Consider the following 17453-nt stretch of genomic DNA (forward strand, 5'->3'; position numbering starts at 1 on the left):
GTTATCACTGATTTATGGTCTAGTTACAGTTCACTAGCTATGTCGACGTGCAATTTAGGTATATCTGACCGGTAAATTAAAGCAGCGATCACCTGGACTGTTCCGTATCACCCCTCTCACAGTGGTACATCCCTCCAGGTAACCATTCACAAGTCTTGTACAGTAGAGCCGGAATTAATCTCAGCGGAATTGAGAGGAGAAAGTGGATGCAAGCTGCCGTTAAACTTGACTGAAGAAGAAGAGAGGAGAAAGTAGAGAAATGAATAAAGAACAGTCAGTATATGCAGAAAAGAAATAATAAAGTTAAAAGACAGCATGGTCTTCATGAACCCAGGGTACAATACAAAAATGTCGTTTTATTTAAGTGAGCAAAACAATGTAGACCATGTTCATTTTGGTAAGTAGTTGGAAAAAAAAAACTAATGACAGCATTTAAAATAAACAAAGATGAATAACATGGATGGGAACATTTGACAATGGAATCGGAACATTATCAAAAATGATTTTTCAGATCTGCTGAGTAGAAGATGCGGAGATTCAAATTTTTAACTTGGGTGTGTGTTTGAAATATGAAAATATTGGTTGACATCGTTGACATACTGCTATTAAAGATAGGAATATGTATGAAACGTAGATTCAAAAGCTCTATTAACAGAACTATAACCTGTTAGAATGTGACATTTATTTCAGATGCATTCTGTAACTGTTCACAGTCCCAATACTTAGTGATGACAGAGTGTTTCCAAAAGTGCTCAGTCACAATTTTCAGAAGACTAACATGAAATTTTTTGATTTATTTAAATATATAAACCTGTTGAAAGCAATAATTTAAATTTTTGTCTTTGTAGAATCACAGTACAAAGTATGGCCTGGAGGATTTTCATCTCAAGGTGCAAGAACATTCATAATGAGTGTACACGGCGGCTGCTGATGGACGATGTTGGGCCAGATGTGCTACAGTTAGCGTTAAGGAGGTATGATGAAAGCATGATGGAAAACATTTAACATTTTAACTTGCATAAAATGTTTAAGGGGAATATGGCCTGAAAATATAACATGAATTAAGAAGTAATTTTTTGATGTCTTTGAGGTTGGAGACAATGCAGAGAAGCCTTCGGTGGGCAAGAGGAAGACTGATCAGTGTAACTGCAGCAGATCAACTTCTGCGTGACTTGGCTGAATTGATTCAGGAGGTCGAACTGTCTACTCAGCATGGCCAACAAGGTAAGCACATATTGTGTCGATTCCTTGACTGATCAAAAGTGTGAAATAAATTATGACTCTGTCTTAACCTATTTTCCAAATACACCAAACGCTTATATATTTTCAGGCTCTTTTGGATACCAGGCACCAGTGGTTTTCAACAGAGGTAGAGGCAGATCCCTTTACCTTATCACTCGGGAACAGCTTTCATTCCTGAAGTCATGTGGATTCACTGCACCTCAGATGGCTGATATTTTGAATGTTTCACTTCGTACAATTCGAAGACGTCTGCGGTCAGTGACTTTTGAAACCAGTGTGACTTTCAGTTCTTTTGTGACACACACCCACTGTTTATTCAAATTAAATGGTATTGTGAAATTGTAAAAATTAGTATATTTGAATGTGCACTAACTAGTCAAGTAATGATGTGTGTTGTTATGGCAGTGATAAAATACTCGTGTTCTTTTTGTCTGATTTCAGACAGTATCATTTCACCCGTGCATCAATGTATGCGGAACTGACTGACAGTGCGCTGGATGAACATGTGCAGGACATTGTCGCTGGCAATGAACAAATTGGTCCTGAGGCTGTCAGAGTTGTGTTTGTTTGAAGCTGCTTCCTGTTGGCTTCAGCTGTTTGGAGTTTCCATTTTCTAAACTTCTACATTCTGAACCTTCTTCAGCTCTGAACAGATGATGAAACACTGAATGATTTCAAGCTCACACTTTGTCTAATAAACTTACATCTTTCATTCTTTATACAGATTGTGGGGCTGTGGTTTGTCAGAGATCAGCTGTGATTATCTGGCAGCAGCACTGAAGTCCAACCCCTCCCATCTGAGAGAGCTGGACCTGAGCTGGAACAACCTGAAGGATCCAGATGTGAAGCAGCTGTCTGATCTTCAGCAGAGTCCAGACTACAGACTGGAGACTCTGCTGTAAGTAGAGTGATGGAGTGAGTGGGTGGTGCTGTCAGCAGTATTGTACTAAACACAGTCAGTATGAAACAAAGATCCAGTGTTTCCTGTAAAGCTGCAGCTTCTCAGTGAAGCTGTGAGAGGAGAATGGTGACAGGCTTCAGGATTGGACACAAACACTTCCTGTTTCTGACCTTTATGGTCACCATGGTAACGGCTGACACGCTCTGATCAAACACTGTCAACAGCCAATCAGCTCTCTGAACAAAGCAGCACGCAGACCAATGACTGCATTCGTTTCCAAGTTTAAAGCAGTGAAGAACACAGTCTGTAGGTGAGGAAGAATTTAGTGAGAGCAGATGTTTGGATGGAATTCCTCCAGTTAACAGCTGGAACCGTCCATCTGGATTGTTGGGCTTGTTGTTGGGGTTCCTACAGAGCTCAGAGTGGACACACCAAGGTTCTTCTAATGAATGAAAGTCCAAACTCAAACTAGGAGGGAAAAACATTTTCATCAACTTCAATAAAAATCCAAAGATTAGAAAAAGTGAAGCAACAATGAGTCCTAGTACAGTCCCAGCACTGAAGTCCCTGCTGCTCTTTATACTGGATGTGCTGCATCACTGACTGACAGCTGATGAAGAGTCTCTGGAAACACTCGTTTATCTCCTCTGCTCTTCCTTCTTCTCTCTGCAGGTGGAGGTGATGATGGTAAACAGGACGGTGTGTGTGCTGAGAGAGGAGGAGCTGTGTCCTGATGATCCAGAGAGGTTGAAGCAGCAGCAGCTTGTGTGTAGAGACGCTCTGACTGGGCCATGTTACTGGGAGGTGGAGAGGAGAGCTTCATCCAGCAGTGACTGACAGAGGAATGAGAAGAAGTGCAGATGACTGTCAGTGCTGCAGAGTGAACTGCTCTGAGAACAGCTCCACTGTCAGACACAATGTAGAGTCCAGCATCATCCCTGTGTGTCCCTCTGGATCTGACAGAGGATCATCAGTGTATCTGGACTGCTCTGCTGCTGCTCTGTCCTTCTACAGTCTCTGCACAGTCTCTGTCTGACTCTGGCTTCAGACCCTCCTGGATCAAACTCACCTGGAAAGACTTTCAAACATCACTCAATAGATTTGAATACAGAATATATTTGATATATACTGTAGATGTACTGTAGAGTTGCAGTTTGTCACTTGTAAATACAGTCTGTGAGCAGCTGTGAGCTGAAAGATCTTTCTAGAAACACGAAATGTTTTCACTCTTCTGTTGCTTTTTCATATATTTCCACAACATTAATATTGATCCCACCTGTCTCACCTGTTTCATGCTTTTATACATAATAACAGGACACGTGTGATCTGAGCGCTGCTGTGGTTGCTGTGCTGCACGTCTTCATTTAGATAACAGAGACATCTAGTGGTTCAGAGGGAGAACTGCAGGAGGTGGAGCTGTGTTTTAGCATGGAAAACTTTTTATCTTTTAGGCGCAGATACAAATATGACAAGTATCAGTGTGAGATACAAAAGGTCACATCAGTCAGCAGAGGGAACAGTGATCACACAGCAATGTAAGAATAGAAACATAACAGTGAATCTGGACATGTATACAGATGGAAGCAAACAAACAGGATGTAACACTACATTAAAGCCACAAATGTGAAGAAAACAAAGCCAAAGGAAAATATATTTGATCTCAGGAATCCAAATCAGATGCTTTAGAGCAGGGGTCGGCAACCCTGGGCACGCGTGTCACAGCTGCCACGTGAAGGGTTAACTGATGGCACGACCATAGCTGGACTGGCCATCGGGCATACTGATGGTGATTTTTCGTTTTTCTGGGCCGATGATGTTTTTTTATGATTTTGTAACGGTATAAACGATGGAAGGTGGTGGATTGGCCGGATGCTGGTCGATGTGTAGAAATAACTCAGTTGTTTGGTGGTGGCTATGGCGGAGCTTGCACAGAGGCAGCAGGTGGATGAGGGAAAGGGGAGGCGGGAGGAGCAGAGACCCGAGGCGGCCGCCGGTCCGAGTGTTGGCCCCCTTGAACTTTCCCACATTTTGTCACATTACAGCACAAACATGAATCAGTTTTATTGGAATTCCACGTGAAAGACCAACACAAAGTGGAACGGAAATCATACATGATTCCAAACATTTTTTACAAATAAATAACTGCAAAGTGGGGTGTGCGTAATTATTCTGTCATGGAAAAACACACTGCCATCAACTGTTTTGTTTTTGTCAAAATCACTGTAATATAATCACTGTACCTTTATATACATGTGACTTGTATTAATGCTGCTGCCCTCTTGTGGCTAAAGTGTAATTATGTTCTTGTTATTAGGGAAAACATTTGAGAGTAACATGACAAATGAGTCAGCACTTTGGCTTCAGCTTAAGAAATCCTCATTTTTATGTCATCAGTTATAGTTGCATGTATTCATTATCATAAGTTAACCTTTAATATTGATGTCTTAAATTGATTTTACTTAAACTAGCAATAATTTTATGGTTGCATTAAATAAATGCATCACTAATGAATGAACTATTTCAGTAATTAATTTAAAAAATCTACATAATCAATTAAAGATATATATTAATAATGAATTATCCATTAATTTCATTTAAAATTTTTCAATATTTGTTTATATACAATTCAAATTAGTTAATTACATATTTAATCAATTATTGGTTTGTTTTCTATTTTGATTATTTTACTGACACATTTAATGAATTATTTAATGATGTATTTATTTAATTCACGTTGCTACTCCTGGCCCTGCATCGCTGTTCATAAATACATTTTATTTGTCAGCTTCACCCATCAAAGTCAGGGGGCGGGGTTAATGCTGATCAAGTCAAAACCATTGCTTTGGTCTGGTGGGCATTCTTTTAGTGGGCTTTTCTGTCACGGCCTGCGTGGCAGACTATGATGAGGGGAAGGAGGACCCAAATGCCAACACGTTCTCACTCCTGTATGGAGGACCACAAGAGCCACGCGCATCGAAATAAAGAATTCTGTGCTTAAGTAATGAATTATAGAATAAATTCTGCATTTGTAAATTCATTTTTGAATTCCCATTTAATAAACTGATTTTTGAAATGCTTTTAAAAACTGCATTTCAAAATCCTTTTTCCAATTGCACTTTAATAAACTGCATAAATTGCATGAATGAAGGGATCCTGCAGCGAAACGGAGAGCCCAACCTCTGACTTAGTGCCTGTTTACTCAGTCTGACCACCTGTGAAGTTAACGCGCTAACGTGGCTAACGCTAGCATCACCACACGTAGCCCCGTTATTTTAAGGTCATCTTAGCTCATGAAAGTTTAACGTCGCAGCTGTACGAGCTAGCTACGTGTTTTGTAAGCTGCTGTGCTCTTCACAAATAAAGCTGGAAGCAGCTCAGACTATTAGAACCAGCACTGAGGCCTGTTACATTTATGTTAGAGCAACAGCTGCAGCCTTTAAACTAGCGATTAAAATGCTGACAGTAATCAGAATCAAAAACGGTTTTATTGCCAAATGTTGAGCAGGTTTACAACATTAGGAAATTGCTGCGGTGCTTCAGTGCAAACATACTGTCATATAACACTTAAATAAAAATAAAAATAAGGATTAAAAGTGCTAAGTAGATAGATATATACATGAGTGCAGGTGGTGATCAGGGCCAAACATGGAATGATGCAGTGAGCACAGCGTAGGGTCACGTGGTAGTGGTGGGAACAGTCATACGGTTATTGTTCATGTGTCCAACAGCAGAGGGGAAGAAACTGTTCTTATGGCGAGAGGTTCTGGTGCGAATGGACCGGAGCCTCCTGCCTGAGGGGAGCAGGTCAAACAGACTGTGTCCAGGGTGAGAAGGGTCAGCTGTGACTGAGCTGCACGCCCCAGTGTCCTGGAGGCGTACAGGTCCTGCAGAGATGGGAGTCTGCAGCCAATCACCTTCTCAGCAGAGCGCACAACATGCTGCAGTCTCTGTTTGTCCCTGATAGTGGCTCCAGCGTACCACACGGTGATGGAGGAGGTGAGGATGGACTCGATGATTGCAGTGTAGAATTGCATCATCGATCATATAATCCATTGTTTCAAATTAGACCTAAAACTCCCCCTTTTGACACATCTTCATGTGTCAAACAAAACCACAACTAGAAAATTAAAAGAAAAAGGTTCATCAGATCATTTCTCAGGAAACCTCAGCGATTCTCCTCTCGAGTATATTTGCTCCGGGCCTGCAAACCTGTGTTTAAATAATAAAATCAGTTTAATTATCATGTTCGATCTTTTCAGCTCCTGGCTCCACCCAGAGCCTGCATCCCCAGAACGACCTAGAAACAAAACCTGTATATTAGCATCAACTTCACATTTAAACTCAGTTCCCCCCCTGTCCTTCCCTCACTGTGATCCACTCTGTGCTATAAGAAACTAAACTTAAAACACAACAGTTATCAGTCATGTGCTTCATACAAAATGTGCGTATGTTTTAGTTTCACGTTGATCCTCTGAGTGTCATGGTACTTCTTTTAATTTGACTTTATCAAATCGAACCAAAATAGGTTTGCTGTCTTTACTTTGCTCGTTTCCCTCCAGCACCACCTCGTATCACCTGCCCTTTCCCTTGGACCAGTGTTTGTTGTTCCATAACTGGATTTGGAATGTGACAAGTCCACCAATCCCCTATATAACTCCTACATTTGGCTTTGGTTCTGTTTTCCTTCTATAAAATGTCATTGACTTCTACAGTGGCCTGCTTTGGTTAATGGTAACATCAGTAATATCAAACATTTTCTCCCCTTCAGCATTTGGCATTTTCCCAACAATATAATGTGACACCATCATCTAAACCCAGTCAATAAAACAACATTTTCTTAAAGCAAACATCAGCAACCCAAAATTAGCCGCCCAAGGGTGGAGTCTGCAGCTCCACTCTCATGTGAACCTTTCGGTCTCCCTCTCTCTCTCTTGTGCTCCTGCCAAAAGCAAAGCAAAGCATCCACCCTTTTCTTACCGGCGTCGTGAATTGTTTGTCAACATCTACTCATCCTAACGCTGGTCCAGTCTTTGTCACGGCTGCACAGCAGACAAGTGGAGCCTCACGCACAAAGCATCAGAGTCTCCACCCTCATCAATATGAGCTCATTTATTTGTTCTTTCTTTTGTTTTTAGAAAAAGAGTTCTTTATGATCTTGGACTGGATTGACTCGCTGCAATCCTTTTAGACAGGAACTGGCAGGTTCCCACAGGTGACCTTTCCCTCAGCCCATTGTAATCTGGAAAAGCTCACCTTATATTTGCTCTCACAACAATGTTTTACAGCGCTGTTAATTCAATCTTGCAGGCCTGCTTAGAACAAAGAAGGAGGAAAAGAGAGCTGATTATTAGCTCATCAGAGCACAAAACATCATCACCAAAGGGGGCGACACCTGACAGTTTTCTCTAAGTGCACTGTTACAGAAATAATGAGCCGCTCCTCGACATGTCCATGTTTAGTAAAACTCCCTCTATTGAAATAAGAAAACAAGCCAAAGCTAACTGACAGAATGAACCCATCACTAAAACAACAACCCCAAAAATCTTCATCACAGAAAAGTTTTGCTTACTAATCCAACAATATGTTGTGGGAATTAGAACTTTCCGGGCCATAAAGCTTTTGCCGACTCTTGGCTTAACTAATACTGACATAGTCTGAAATCAGACTTAAAGTCACTCCCTCTGTTCATTTAGGATAAATGTATCTATATCTGATTTAGGCTAAGTGCCTTTTGTTTAGATGAACTGCTGGACTTCCAGACCAGCAGGTTTAGGGAAGTCTTTATGGGGTCACACTCTGACCCCCCCCACCACACACACACACACACACACACACACACACACACACACACGCACGCACGCACGCACAGGCAACGTACTCTTTGTTTGTATGCAGACGTCATATGTTAATGAACGTCATATGTATATTCATGTAACCTCAATAAAAGAGCAGTGTTACGGGGGAGCGGACGAGAGCAACTGGGGTGAAGCGAAGGAACGGCGTTTGTCCGGTTCTCTCCCGTGCACGGGAAACATGAAGAACTTTGCCTACTCATGTCTTGCTTTGCTATGTAATTAAATTGTCCTTAACGTTCCAACGAATAGGTTTATGCTACAAACCTATCACTGAGGTTAACTACACAACCCCTCGCCACCTCCTTATACACAGGAGTGAGTACAAAAGGGTTCGTACGGACGCATCAGCCGGCCGTCCTTCTGCTCGACACTGTTAGCTGAAAGATGATCGGATCATCCTCTGTCCTGTATTTAAGGCTGAGAGTCTTTGTCCAGTCTCTTTTCCACAGCTACTGTCCACAGCACTGATCCACCTGCAGCACAGCCCCACTCAGTTGTTTTATGATTTACATTGTGCACGTTTCCCTTCCACTGAGCTTACAAAACCTCTGACAGGAGAAGTCAGGCATGTGTTTCCCCCACCTCCCCTTTTAGGCAGTAATAAAATAGAAAACAAACAATCAAACAGGCTAAAGCTAGAGCACAAGCAAAGACAGCACCGGTGACTAAGTTCTCCCATACTGGACGTACGCTACCACGTGGGCTCAAACAGCAGCACATCAGCTCAGTTTACATACTGTTGACATCTTCATCAGAGGATCAGCAGGGAGCGCTGCTGAGCTGCAGTGGTCTCCACCAGAGTGACGGAGCAGGAATCACAAACAGCACAAACCCACCGTGTTGTTTCCACCCTGTTCAGGAGATCTGAGCCCCCATCCCTTTTTTTCATGTTGCAGCTCTGCACTGCAGGCCCTGAACGCCTCCCGGTTACCCTCAGTGTGCTTAGAGTTTAATTTACAACCGACGAGCTCACAGATCATCTGCAGGCAGGTGAACGAACCCTTAATGTGAGGATAATAGCAGAGCTGAGCTGAGGTCAGAAATAGTCAGGAACGGTGTCGACACAGTGAAGTCAGCTGTTTGGGAATTTGTCTGATTATCAGTTTGGGGGGGTCGGTGTTAAATAACAAAGGCGGTGTAGGATGGAGAGAGGAGGAGGGAGGGAGCAGTGATGATATGGAGGAAGGTGATTGGTTAAGCAGCAGGAAGGAGCTCATGCTGGAGTCTGAGTTTTTACTGTTGGCCTTTTTCTGCTTTTTGTTTATTGTTGTCTGACGCGGGGCCGCCTACCCTTGAGTGATGCAGATGTGATATCACACACAGCGACAGCAGCTCCTACACACACACACACACACACACACACACACACACACACACAAACACACACACACACACACACACACACACACAAGACATAAGGGGGTCAGACAGGAGCAGCATCAGTCTCTGCTCTGTTTTGTTAATAACGTAGAAAAATAATTTTGTACAATCAAGCTACATCGACGGACGCTTTACCTCACGTACCCTAAAATTAAAAATCAGTGACAGTAAGATGGACGCTGCACATGACACCATGACTGAGTTCACAGCTGTTGCTTTGATTCTAACGTTTAAGACTTTTGGCATCGACTCCGTTTTAATAAATGAGTGCTGGGAGGCGTCGTTTGACTTCAGGAGCTCCTGCGATGCTCCTGCGATGCTCCTGCGATGCTCCTGCGATGCTCTTACTCTGCGGGAGAAAACCTAAAACCAAAAGTAGCAAACATGGAGCGATATGACTCGTTTAGATTTTGGGAAACGTGCATCGACAGGTACAGTGTCCTTTTCCCCGCGTCTTTAAAAATAATTCATGCATAGATCCCCCACTGAGAAAACCCTTTTATATACTTTCTCCTTTGTACACATTTTATATAGAACTATATATAATATCATTTCTCTATATCTATATTTTCAGAAAAATTCTTTCCACACAATAAAAAACAACAATTAAACAAATGCTTCAAACAAAACAACAAAAAGAGAGAAGATGGAAGAAAGAAAATCACGACTGAGGCCAGTTTGGCACTTTGTCATGAGAACATGACAGAACTCTGTTAGTTGACGGTAAATAGCGAAACTCTATTTTTCTTTGGTTTTTCTTCTCCCACGATGAGAAATGAAACACAGCAGTACTTACTTGGCACCTAAAAATGCTGGTCGAATGAAAGATATCAGTGTTTTCATAGTTATATGTTTAGTGTACGCCTCCCCCCTCCAGACTGCTCAGCAGATCGGGAATTTTTAGAGAAGAGCAGGAGGGAGGCGTGTCAAATGAGAGGAAGAGAGCAGTAATAAAACACGGATGTAGAAAAGAGAAGCATAATGTGCACATAACACACAGGAGATGGAAAAAGAGATGACGCCAACGTAAAAAAGAGAAAACAGCGAGGAGCGAGAGAGCATTCGTCCCTTTGACAAATGTTGGAGGTCTTGAGCCTGGAAACAGCAGACCGTCTTTGAAAACAGTATCTTTGAAAGATCTGAGTCACCCACCCCAAACTGCTCATCTGCTGCTGGACACTTCAGTTGCACCTCCACATGCCACCAGTGGAGGGAGCTGCCAAGTTTCACAGCACATGACGCAGCAGGTGTAGTTGCTTTTGGAGAAAGAAGAGAATAAGAGGACAGAACGAAGGCCCACGTCTAGAGGCCTCCCTTCCAGAGCGGAAGCAGAGCTGTGTCGGGCCTGTCCCTACTATACCCTGGTGGTGGAGTGGGGGTGGGGCAGGGTGTTGTTGTGGCCGGTGGAGGGGAATGTGTTGAAGGCGTGAAGAGGCTGCATGCTGGTGATGGTGCTGGGGATCACGGTGATGGTGTTTGGCTTCATCAGCGGCACGTTGTCGGGCGCGCGGCGCAGCGCCAGGGTGTAGTCGGGAGGGCAGGCGGGCCGCAGGATGTCGTGGGGTCGCAGGGGCTCCATGTCGTGGTGAGCGTCGTGCTCCCAGTCCTTCATCTGCAGGGACATGATCTCCTCCTCCTGGCTGTGAGCCAGGTCGTTGGCGGGGCCGCCCCGCTGAGGGGACAGCCGGTGCCGGCGCATCTCGTGCCGCTTGTCACGCTTGTAGTAAAGGGCGGCGAAGGCCAGGATGTTGAGGAAGAAGAGCGACGCTCCAACTGCAACTGTCACGCTCAGTTCGGTGGAGTAGTCGCGGGTGTGTCTGGGAAAGAGGTCCTGGGGCGGGCGCTCTGAGCCCTCGGGAAGGTAGGGTAAGGATGACGAGTGGTTCGAGGAACGTTGTTTCTGGGCCTCATGGTGCCGGGGTCACGGCCTGCGGGGGAGCGCGTAGTGGTGGGAAAGAGCACGTCGTGCAGGCTGTGAAGATGAGGGACTAATTCCAGCCAAAAGGCCACTTTGTTAGCTCTGTAGTTGTCTCTGACACGAGGTTTCAAACCGATGTGAAGGTACTGCTTGTCCTTCCAGTTGAACTTGGTCCAGATGACCTCCTCGAAGCGGTTGGGCTTGGTATGAATGAACTCGGTGTCCTGAGGGACGGGCAGGTTGGGGTCCCTGGTGGAGCATAAAGGTTAAACGTTTCAGTTCAAAGTTATATTCAGTCTCCATTATAAGTAACATGTGGCATCAATACACTGAATACAGACAGGAGGCCCATTCTCTGTGCAACCTTTAAACTATCTAAGACCAACCGGCTGCTCTGGGATCTGGATGCTTTTGGTGAACCAGTATGTTCAATTCTTCAAAGCCACACGGGAATTAAACTAGCAACCTAGATTCAAGTATTCAAGATGACTAGAAGGCTATCAGTGAACATACAGTAACGTGTACAGTTTACACTTCTGTGACATGAGGCCTACCCAGTCTTTGCGAAGTTAGTCCAGTAAGTCATGACCACAGCGCTCAGCATCACATCGTTCTTGGAGAAGTTGCACGGGAACAGGTCCGTGGCACCGATCATCGGTACGCCGAACACGTAAGGTATCTTGTCTCCGTGCGCGGTGTCGGCCCACTCGGGCCGCGTCTCGGTTTGGCAGTGGTGGTAGAACGTGTAAAAGTAAACTGGGGACTGAAACTCAGCATGGAGTTTGGCAGTGGCCACAGCTGGTGCCACCCACTGGTGGTCCGTAAACAGGACGTGAGTGAGAAATCTAGAGAGGAAAAAAAACTCTTTCTGATAACAGAAGGAGTGACAGGCAGCAGAGAGGAAGCATGACTGCATTATCCAAACATGTCTGTACTGTGACTGTGGTCCGGCTGTGAGGGGTTCGCAGGCCGATCTGTCAGAAACACCGACACTGAGATTGGGAGCCCACTACCTGGGGGATGATAGCATTACTGCCCACAGAGCCTCAAAGGTTAAGGCGCAGACACGCCGTGATGTGGATGAGTGGCTCTCTTTAGCACGCTTGTCTTGTTTGATGCACTTCACTGGGCTCACATGTTACTGATTCCATTCTTTACTCGCATGTTTTAAACGCTTAAAGCACTTTCACAGCTTTTGATATTCTTTTGAAAATTCATGTGAACTCAAGCTGTCAGAATTGTAATGTAAGCTTTGATAATTGTCCACATTTGTCATTTTGACGATTATCCGTTTATTTTAATGAATACAGCAAACAGAAAAAAATGAACAAATCAACAAACGCGGCTCCTAATGAGACAAAACCTGATGATGCTGCAAAATGCAGTTAAGTGAGAGGAGGCTGTAAAATGGAATAACTGAAAAAGTGGCAGTGTACAGAGGTGGCGTCCTCACCCTCTGGGTAGCCGTAGAGGCTGTCAACAAAGCTGGAGATGGTGTAGTCGAACGCCGCAGCTGAGATGCCGTCGTTGTCCTCACTGTCGTCCACAAACTTCAGCCCCTCTCCCTGGTTCACTCCTATCAGGATGTCATAGTTTAGGAGCTCCCCCTGGTGGAGCAAATAAGGAAGAACATGCTGAGTGCTGGAACAGAGCCTGTGTGCATCACAAGTCTACAACAGGAAGTGCAGCTGAAGCACAGCTTTGTGAATTGGCAGCATTTCATTTCCCAGTAAACAAAATAAAGATTAGCTGTTGCCATGAAATTCCTACTATAAACTGTAAATACTGCAATATATGCAGGGTTCATACACATTTTTAGGGTCAAATTCAAGCACTTTTTAAGCACATTCAAGGTCAATTTTCAAGCTTTTCCAGCACATTACCAAAAAAGAAGCATGTTTCACTTTGCATCACCTCAGTAAGACCTTGTAAAAATTTAAACAAATCATCTGAGGTCGATTTAAATGTCTTTTGTTCCCCTTTTGTTAAAAGAGCAGCACACAAAAATACAGAAAAAGGAAATGGTTGCCTTACATGCATATAGTGTACAAACTCAAAAAAACACATTCCTCTTAAAAATTAAGATGTGCAAATGTGAACAAATCAACTTGTTAGAGATCTTCATCTCCACTGTAAATAAACAACAAGCCAGAGAACAAGAAAACTGCACCAAACACCACAAACACCAACAAATTAATGTCTTCTCATCAGACATTGAAGCTTCTTTCCTGTGTGACATAAAAAATAAGAGACAGATGTTTGTTTGTTTTTTTAACTAGTTAAGCACCCACGTTCAGTCATCCACCCATTCACGCACACATTCACACACTGGTGATGTAGCTACAGCCACCCTGGGGCGCCACCAGGCCCTCTGACCACCACCAGTAGGCAACGGGTGAAGTGTCTTGCCGGGTGAAGTGTCTTGCCCAAGGACACAACGACCGAGACTGTCCAAGCCGGGGCTCGATTACAAGGCGAACTCCTAACTCTTGAGCCACGATCGCCCAGTGGGGACATGGGGACATTTCAATTTCCAGCAGGAAGCTCCCCCTTTTTGTTAAACCCTTTAGATCAGGGGTCGGCAACCTGCGGCTCTTTAGTCCTTATAGTGCGGCTCCGCGTGGTTTGTGAAAATAAATTAGCTGAAGTGTATTTTATTTATGTTAGTTCTTTTTTTTAACTTGTAGTTCTAAATTGGAAGATTATTGTGATTTTGCAATATACAAATAAAATTATATTTTGTTATTTTTTCATCGCTCAAAATAAGCGTCACACTCGCGGAAGCCGGTGTACCCGGCGAAACGCCGTGCATTTATCGAGCCTTTCAACCCCAGATAGGCCAATTATGGCTCTTTGGCTCTTTGGGTCTTAAAGGTTGCTGACCCCTGCTTTAGATGAACAGAGTTTTTTAATTAAATACATAATCTTTAATAAATGTTCTCTTTTATAAAAAGTAGGATAATTAAAAAAACTTTTATTATACCTCTATTGAGTAGAAAAAAAAACTCGTGTTTTCTGTCGTCTGTTATATAATATTAGTGATGTTTGTGACAATTAATTTCTTAATCGGCTGGACTAACCAATAGTCCACAACCAGGAAACACTGAAATTTTAAGTTAAGTTTGAAAACAGTTTAAAAAAAAATACCCCATTCCAAAATGTCTTGTGACAATCTCATTGGCTTAGGGAGTGATGATGTCATAGATCTTAAGAATCTTAAGTCCTTTGATGTTTTTCCTTAAGTAGGGGTGAGAAACAGCAAGTTTTAGTTCGTTTCAGCAGCATCTGTGTTTGCAGCCTACAAAACGTTCACCACAAGCTCTTCAAAGTCATCGTATAGAAACTCCAACATGTTTCCAAGAAAAAAACAACCAATTCAAAAAGATTACGCCGCCTCTCCTTCCTGGCGTGGCCGGCCAATTTCCCCAAATGGCGTCTCATCCTTCCAAAGGGCGTTAGAGGAGAGTAGGAAGGAAAACTACCTTCTCCAGAAAAAAATGCAACAAATTGAAGAAGAGAAACTTCAACTGGAGGACAAATGTAGACGAATGGAAGCCCAAAATAAAGAGCTGGAAGAAAGACAACAGCGCCAGCCGGACATAAAAATTATTAATGAGGGCTGGGGAATCAAGTTTGCTCAGAGCCGAGAGCAGATTGTGCACCTCATTAAAGAAAACAGGCAAAAGAGTGCAGAACTAAAAGAAATGACCAACCAGCTCCAAGACAAGAAAACGATGACTGATAAGATACAACGGGATCTCCAATACATGGACCGAAAAAATCGGCTCCTCCAAAGACAGCTCCATGAAGCTGTGGAAGAAAAGAAAGAATTCCTCCAACAGAAGGAAGAGCAGGACAAAAAGCAACGAGACATGCAGCACGAACTGAAGAGCATGCAGGAAAAATACCGCATGCTGAGAGAAAGCCTGGATGAAACACTGCGCCAAAATAAAGACCTTCTTCAACAGAAAGAGCAACAGCAAGAAAGACTGAAAGAAGGAAAACGTGTCGTCCAGGACTTTGAGTCTAAAAATCTAAAACTGCAAGAGTTTTGTAATCAGCTGGAGGACAAAGCAACTAAAGTGGAAGAAGAAAAGGACAAACTGGAGAAACGCTGCTCACAGATGCAGAGAAGGATCGATCAGATAGCGAGAAACAACTCCGAGCTCGTTAAGGGGATTTTGGTGGAATTCAATAACTTGAAGCGTGAAAACACTCAAATGCAGGCGCAAAAACAACAAGAAGACAAAATACATGAAGACCTGCAGCTCACGCTCCAAGAAATCCAGAAAAGAAACGAGCAGTTAGAAGACAAGCACAAAGAGGTCCAACAGAGAAATGCAGACATGCACAAGGACAAGCTGATACAGGAGGCAACATCCAAACAACTCAAAGACAAGCTTGAAGAACAACAAGCAACATTGGAAGAGGTGGAACAAAGATGTGAGAAACTTGAAGAACAAAACGCAGAAACCATCGATGAGCTGAGAAATCTCATCCTGGAGAAAAAAGCGCTCGTGGAAAAGTGCATGAAAAAAAAGAAAAAATGGTTCCACTTGTTCCGGAGGAGAGACGCTACTGCTTCCTCACCTGATGTAGCCTCGTCTTGCTCCACCTCTGTTCACCCCCCCAACCAGTCCCGGCCGTTGACTGTCCCCTCCTGAGCCTGGTTCTGCCGGAGGTTCCTGCCCGTTTAAAGGCAGTTTTTCCTCCCCACTGTCGCCAACTGCTTGCTCAGAGGGGATTGTTGGGCTTTTCTCTCCTCTGCCTTGTTTCTTCATTTACTTGCTTGTTTAACTTTTTTCAACTTATCTAAATAATAAACCAATTAAATTTATCCTTTGAGTATTTTTCATCTCATCTTTACAGAATCTTTCCAAAACATTTTCAAACATTCAGATCTGTCTTTTATTTTCTTCTTGAAGCCTCATAAATGGTGAACTAAAAACCCGGAACATGGTTTGAAACATAGTTTCAGCTGAAACTGGCATAACATGCTGTGTGTGTGTGTGTGTGTGTGTGTGTGTGTGTGTGTGTGTGTGTGTGTGTGTGTGTGTGTGTGTGTGTGTGTGTGTGTGTGTGTGTGTGTCAGGGTATCACTAGTTAGGTCATCATGTTTAGACTCATTCACTCCAAAATTATTTAGGCCAAATCTTTAAAACAGTGTCATTTCATACACATTTTCAATTCACTTCAATCGCACAAATGCAGAAATAATTATTTGCAGTATCTTATTTATTATGAGAATGTCATGCCTGATCATTTGTACCTACACCACCAAAAATGGGGGCAAAAGGGAGGAGATCATGTTTAATCGGTTATAAGAAAAGGTCAGAAATATAAGTGCCGACATGAGCAGTGTCCACAGAAACCTCTGACTCTCAGCTCAAAGCTCATATAAACCATTTCTACAACCAGCAAACAAACAAAGACACCGAACAGTTAAAAGAGCAGTGACGTCACCACGAATCTGTGGTCAGGTAATATCCATGTTTTGATTGATGATTTTCTGGAGTTAAATGTGAACCGAAGCATATTTTGGGTGTTATATGCTATTAAATACTTTTTAATTTATTTAAAAGTATTTAATAGCATATAACACCCAAAACATGCTGGGTGTGGAAATAAGAAAATCAGAATTTCCTCTGTTTGAGTCACAGTAACTTTGACATAGTAACATTTGCAGTAAGTCCTAAATGTTCACCTTTAAAATCCCTCCCTCTGTTCATTTTGCCCACATCATGTTTCAGTGGTTGGCCTCAGGTTCTTCAGCTTCCTGACAGTCTGAAGTCAGCTGACAGAGTTTCACCTGCTAAATACACAGAAAATCTTGTTAAAGCCGCACAGTTTGCCCAACAGTAATATTCCCATTAAGCCCTTTCTAAACACTTTATAACAATGTGTCATCACTAAATTATAAACTTCTTCTCCAGATCTGCACGACTGCACTTAGTCACAGACTTTATTTAATTGTCCTGCGGCTGCTATCATATATTTTACCAAACAGTTCTTCTCACACAGTCACAGATATATTTCTCTCAATGCAAACTTCACTCATGTCTCAGACAGGAAACTTGAGTTTTTCTTTTTTTTCTGTCCCCACTCATTCAACTAATTTGCATATTGAGTCACATCTCGAGAAGTTGCCCTGACAACA

At 43.0% G+C, this 17453-nt stretch overlaps 2 protein-coding genes and 2 pseudogenes across 8 annotated transcripts in view; 3 read left to right on the forward strand and 1 right to left on the reverse strand.

Moving 5' to 3' along the window:
• Positions 1-1950, forward strand: part of LOC147329672 (protein TANC1-like) — a 47570-nt pseudogene extending 45620 nt beyond the window's left edge. Inside the window, exons 17-20 of the transcript XR_015128986.1 lie at positions 849-974; positions 1091-1224; positions 1331-1496; positions 1684-1950. The product of XR_015128986.1 is annotated as a protein TANC1-like (transcript). The remainder of the gene's footprint in view (positions 1-848; positions 975-1090; positions 1225-1330; positions 1497-1683) is intronic.
• Positions 1-17453, forward strand: part of LOC147329671 (protein NLRC3-like) — a 121510-nt gene that overhangs the window by 90612 nt on the left and 13445 nt on the right. For 4 of the 6 annotated variants that reach the window (XM_086290985.1, XM_086290989.1, XM_086290990.1 and 1 more), the window contains 2 exons: positions 1967-2140; positions 2816-4296. The exons of 1 other annotated variant lie outside the window; for it this stretch is intronic. In XM_086290985.1, the coding sequence (XP_086147111.1) occupies positions 1967-2140; positions 2816-2825 (184 nt within the window). In that variant the 3' untranslated portion in view covers positions 2826-4296. Of the gene's footprint in view, positions 1-1966; positions 2141-2815; positions 4297-17453 lie in introns of those variants that run through there. One more of the 6 variants, XM_086290987.1, reaches the window with a different exon arrangement.
• On the reverse strand, positions 10723-14648 carry LOC147329677 (neuroligin-2-like; annotated as a pseudogene).
• LOC147329678 (uncharacterized) lies at positions 14380-16058 on the forward strand. Its single transcript, XM_086291007.1, has one exon. It carries the CDS (start codon positions 14647-14649, stop codon positions 15958-15960), a length of 1314 nt encoding a protein of 437 aa, XP_086147133.1. The 5' UTR covers positions 14380-14646; the 3' UTR covers positions 15961-16058.

This window comes from Aulonocara sp. 'chitande type north' Nkhata Bay, linkage group LG5 (genome assembly GCF_057382095.1).
Source record: "Aulonocara sp. 'chitande type north' Nkhata Bay isolate Kocher_YH1m ecotype deep benthic linkage group LG5, A_spYH_male_GT1.1, whole genome shotgun sequence".
NCBI lineage: Eukaryota > Metazoa > Chordata > Actinopteri > Cichliformes > Cichlidae > Aulonocara > Aulonocara sp. 'chitande type north' Nkhata Bay.

Excerpts from the sequence above, each read along its gene's own strand:
- LOC147329678 (XM_086291007.1), top strand. The coding sequence starts at position 14,647 with ATGTTTCCAAGAAAAAAACAACCAATTCAAAAAGATTACGCCGCCTCT.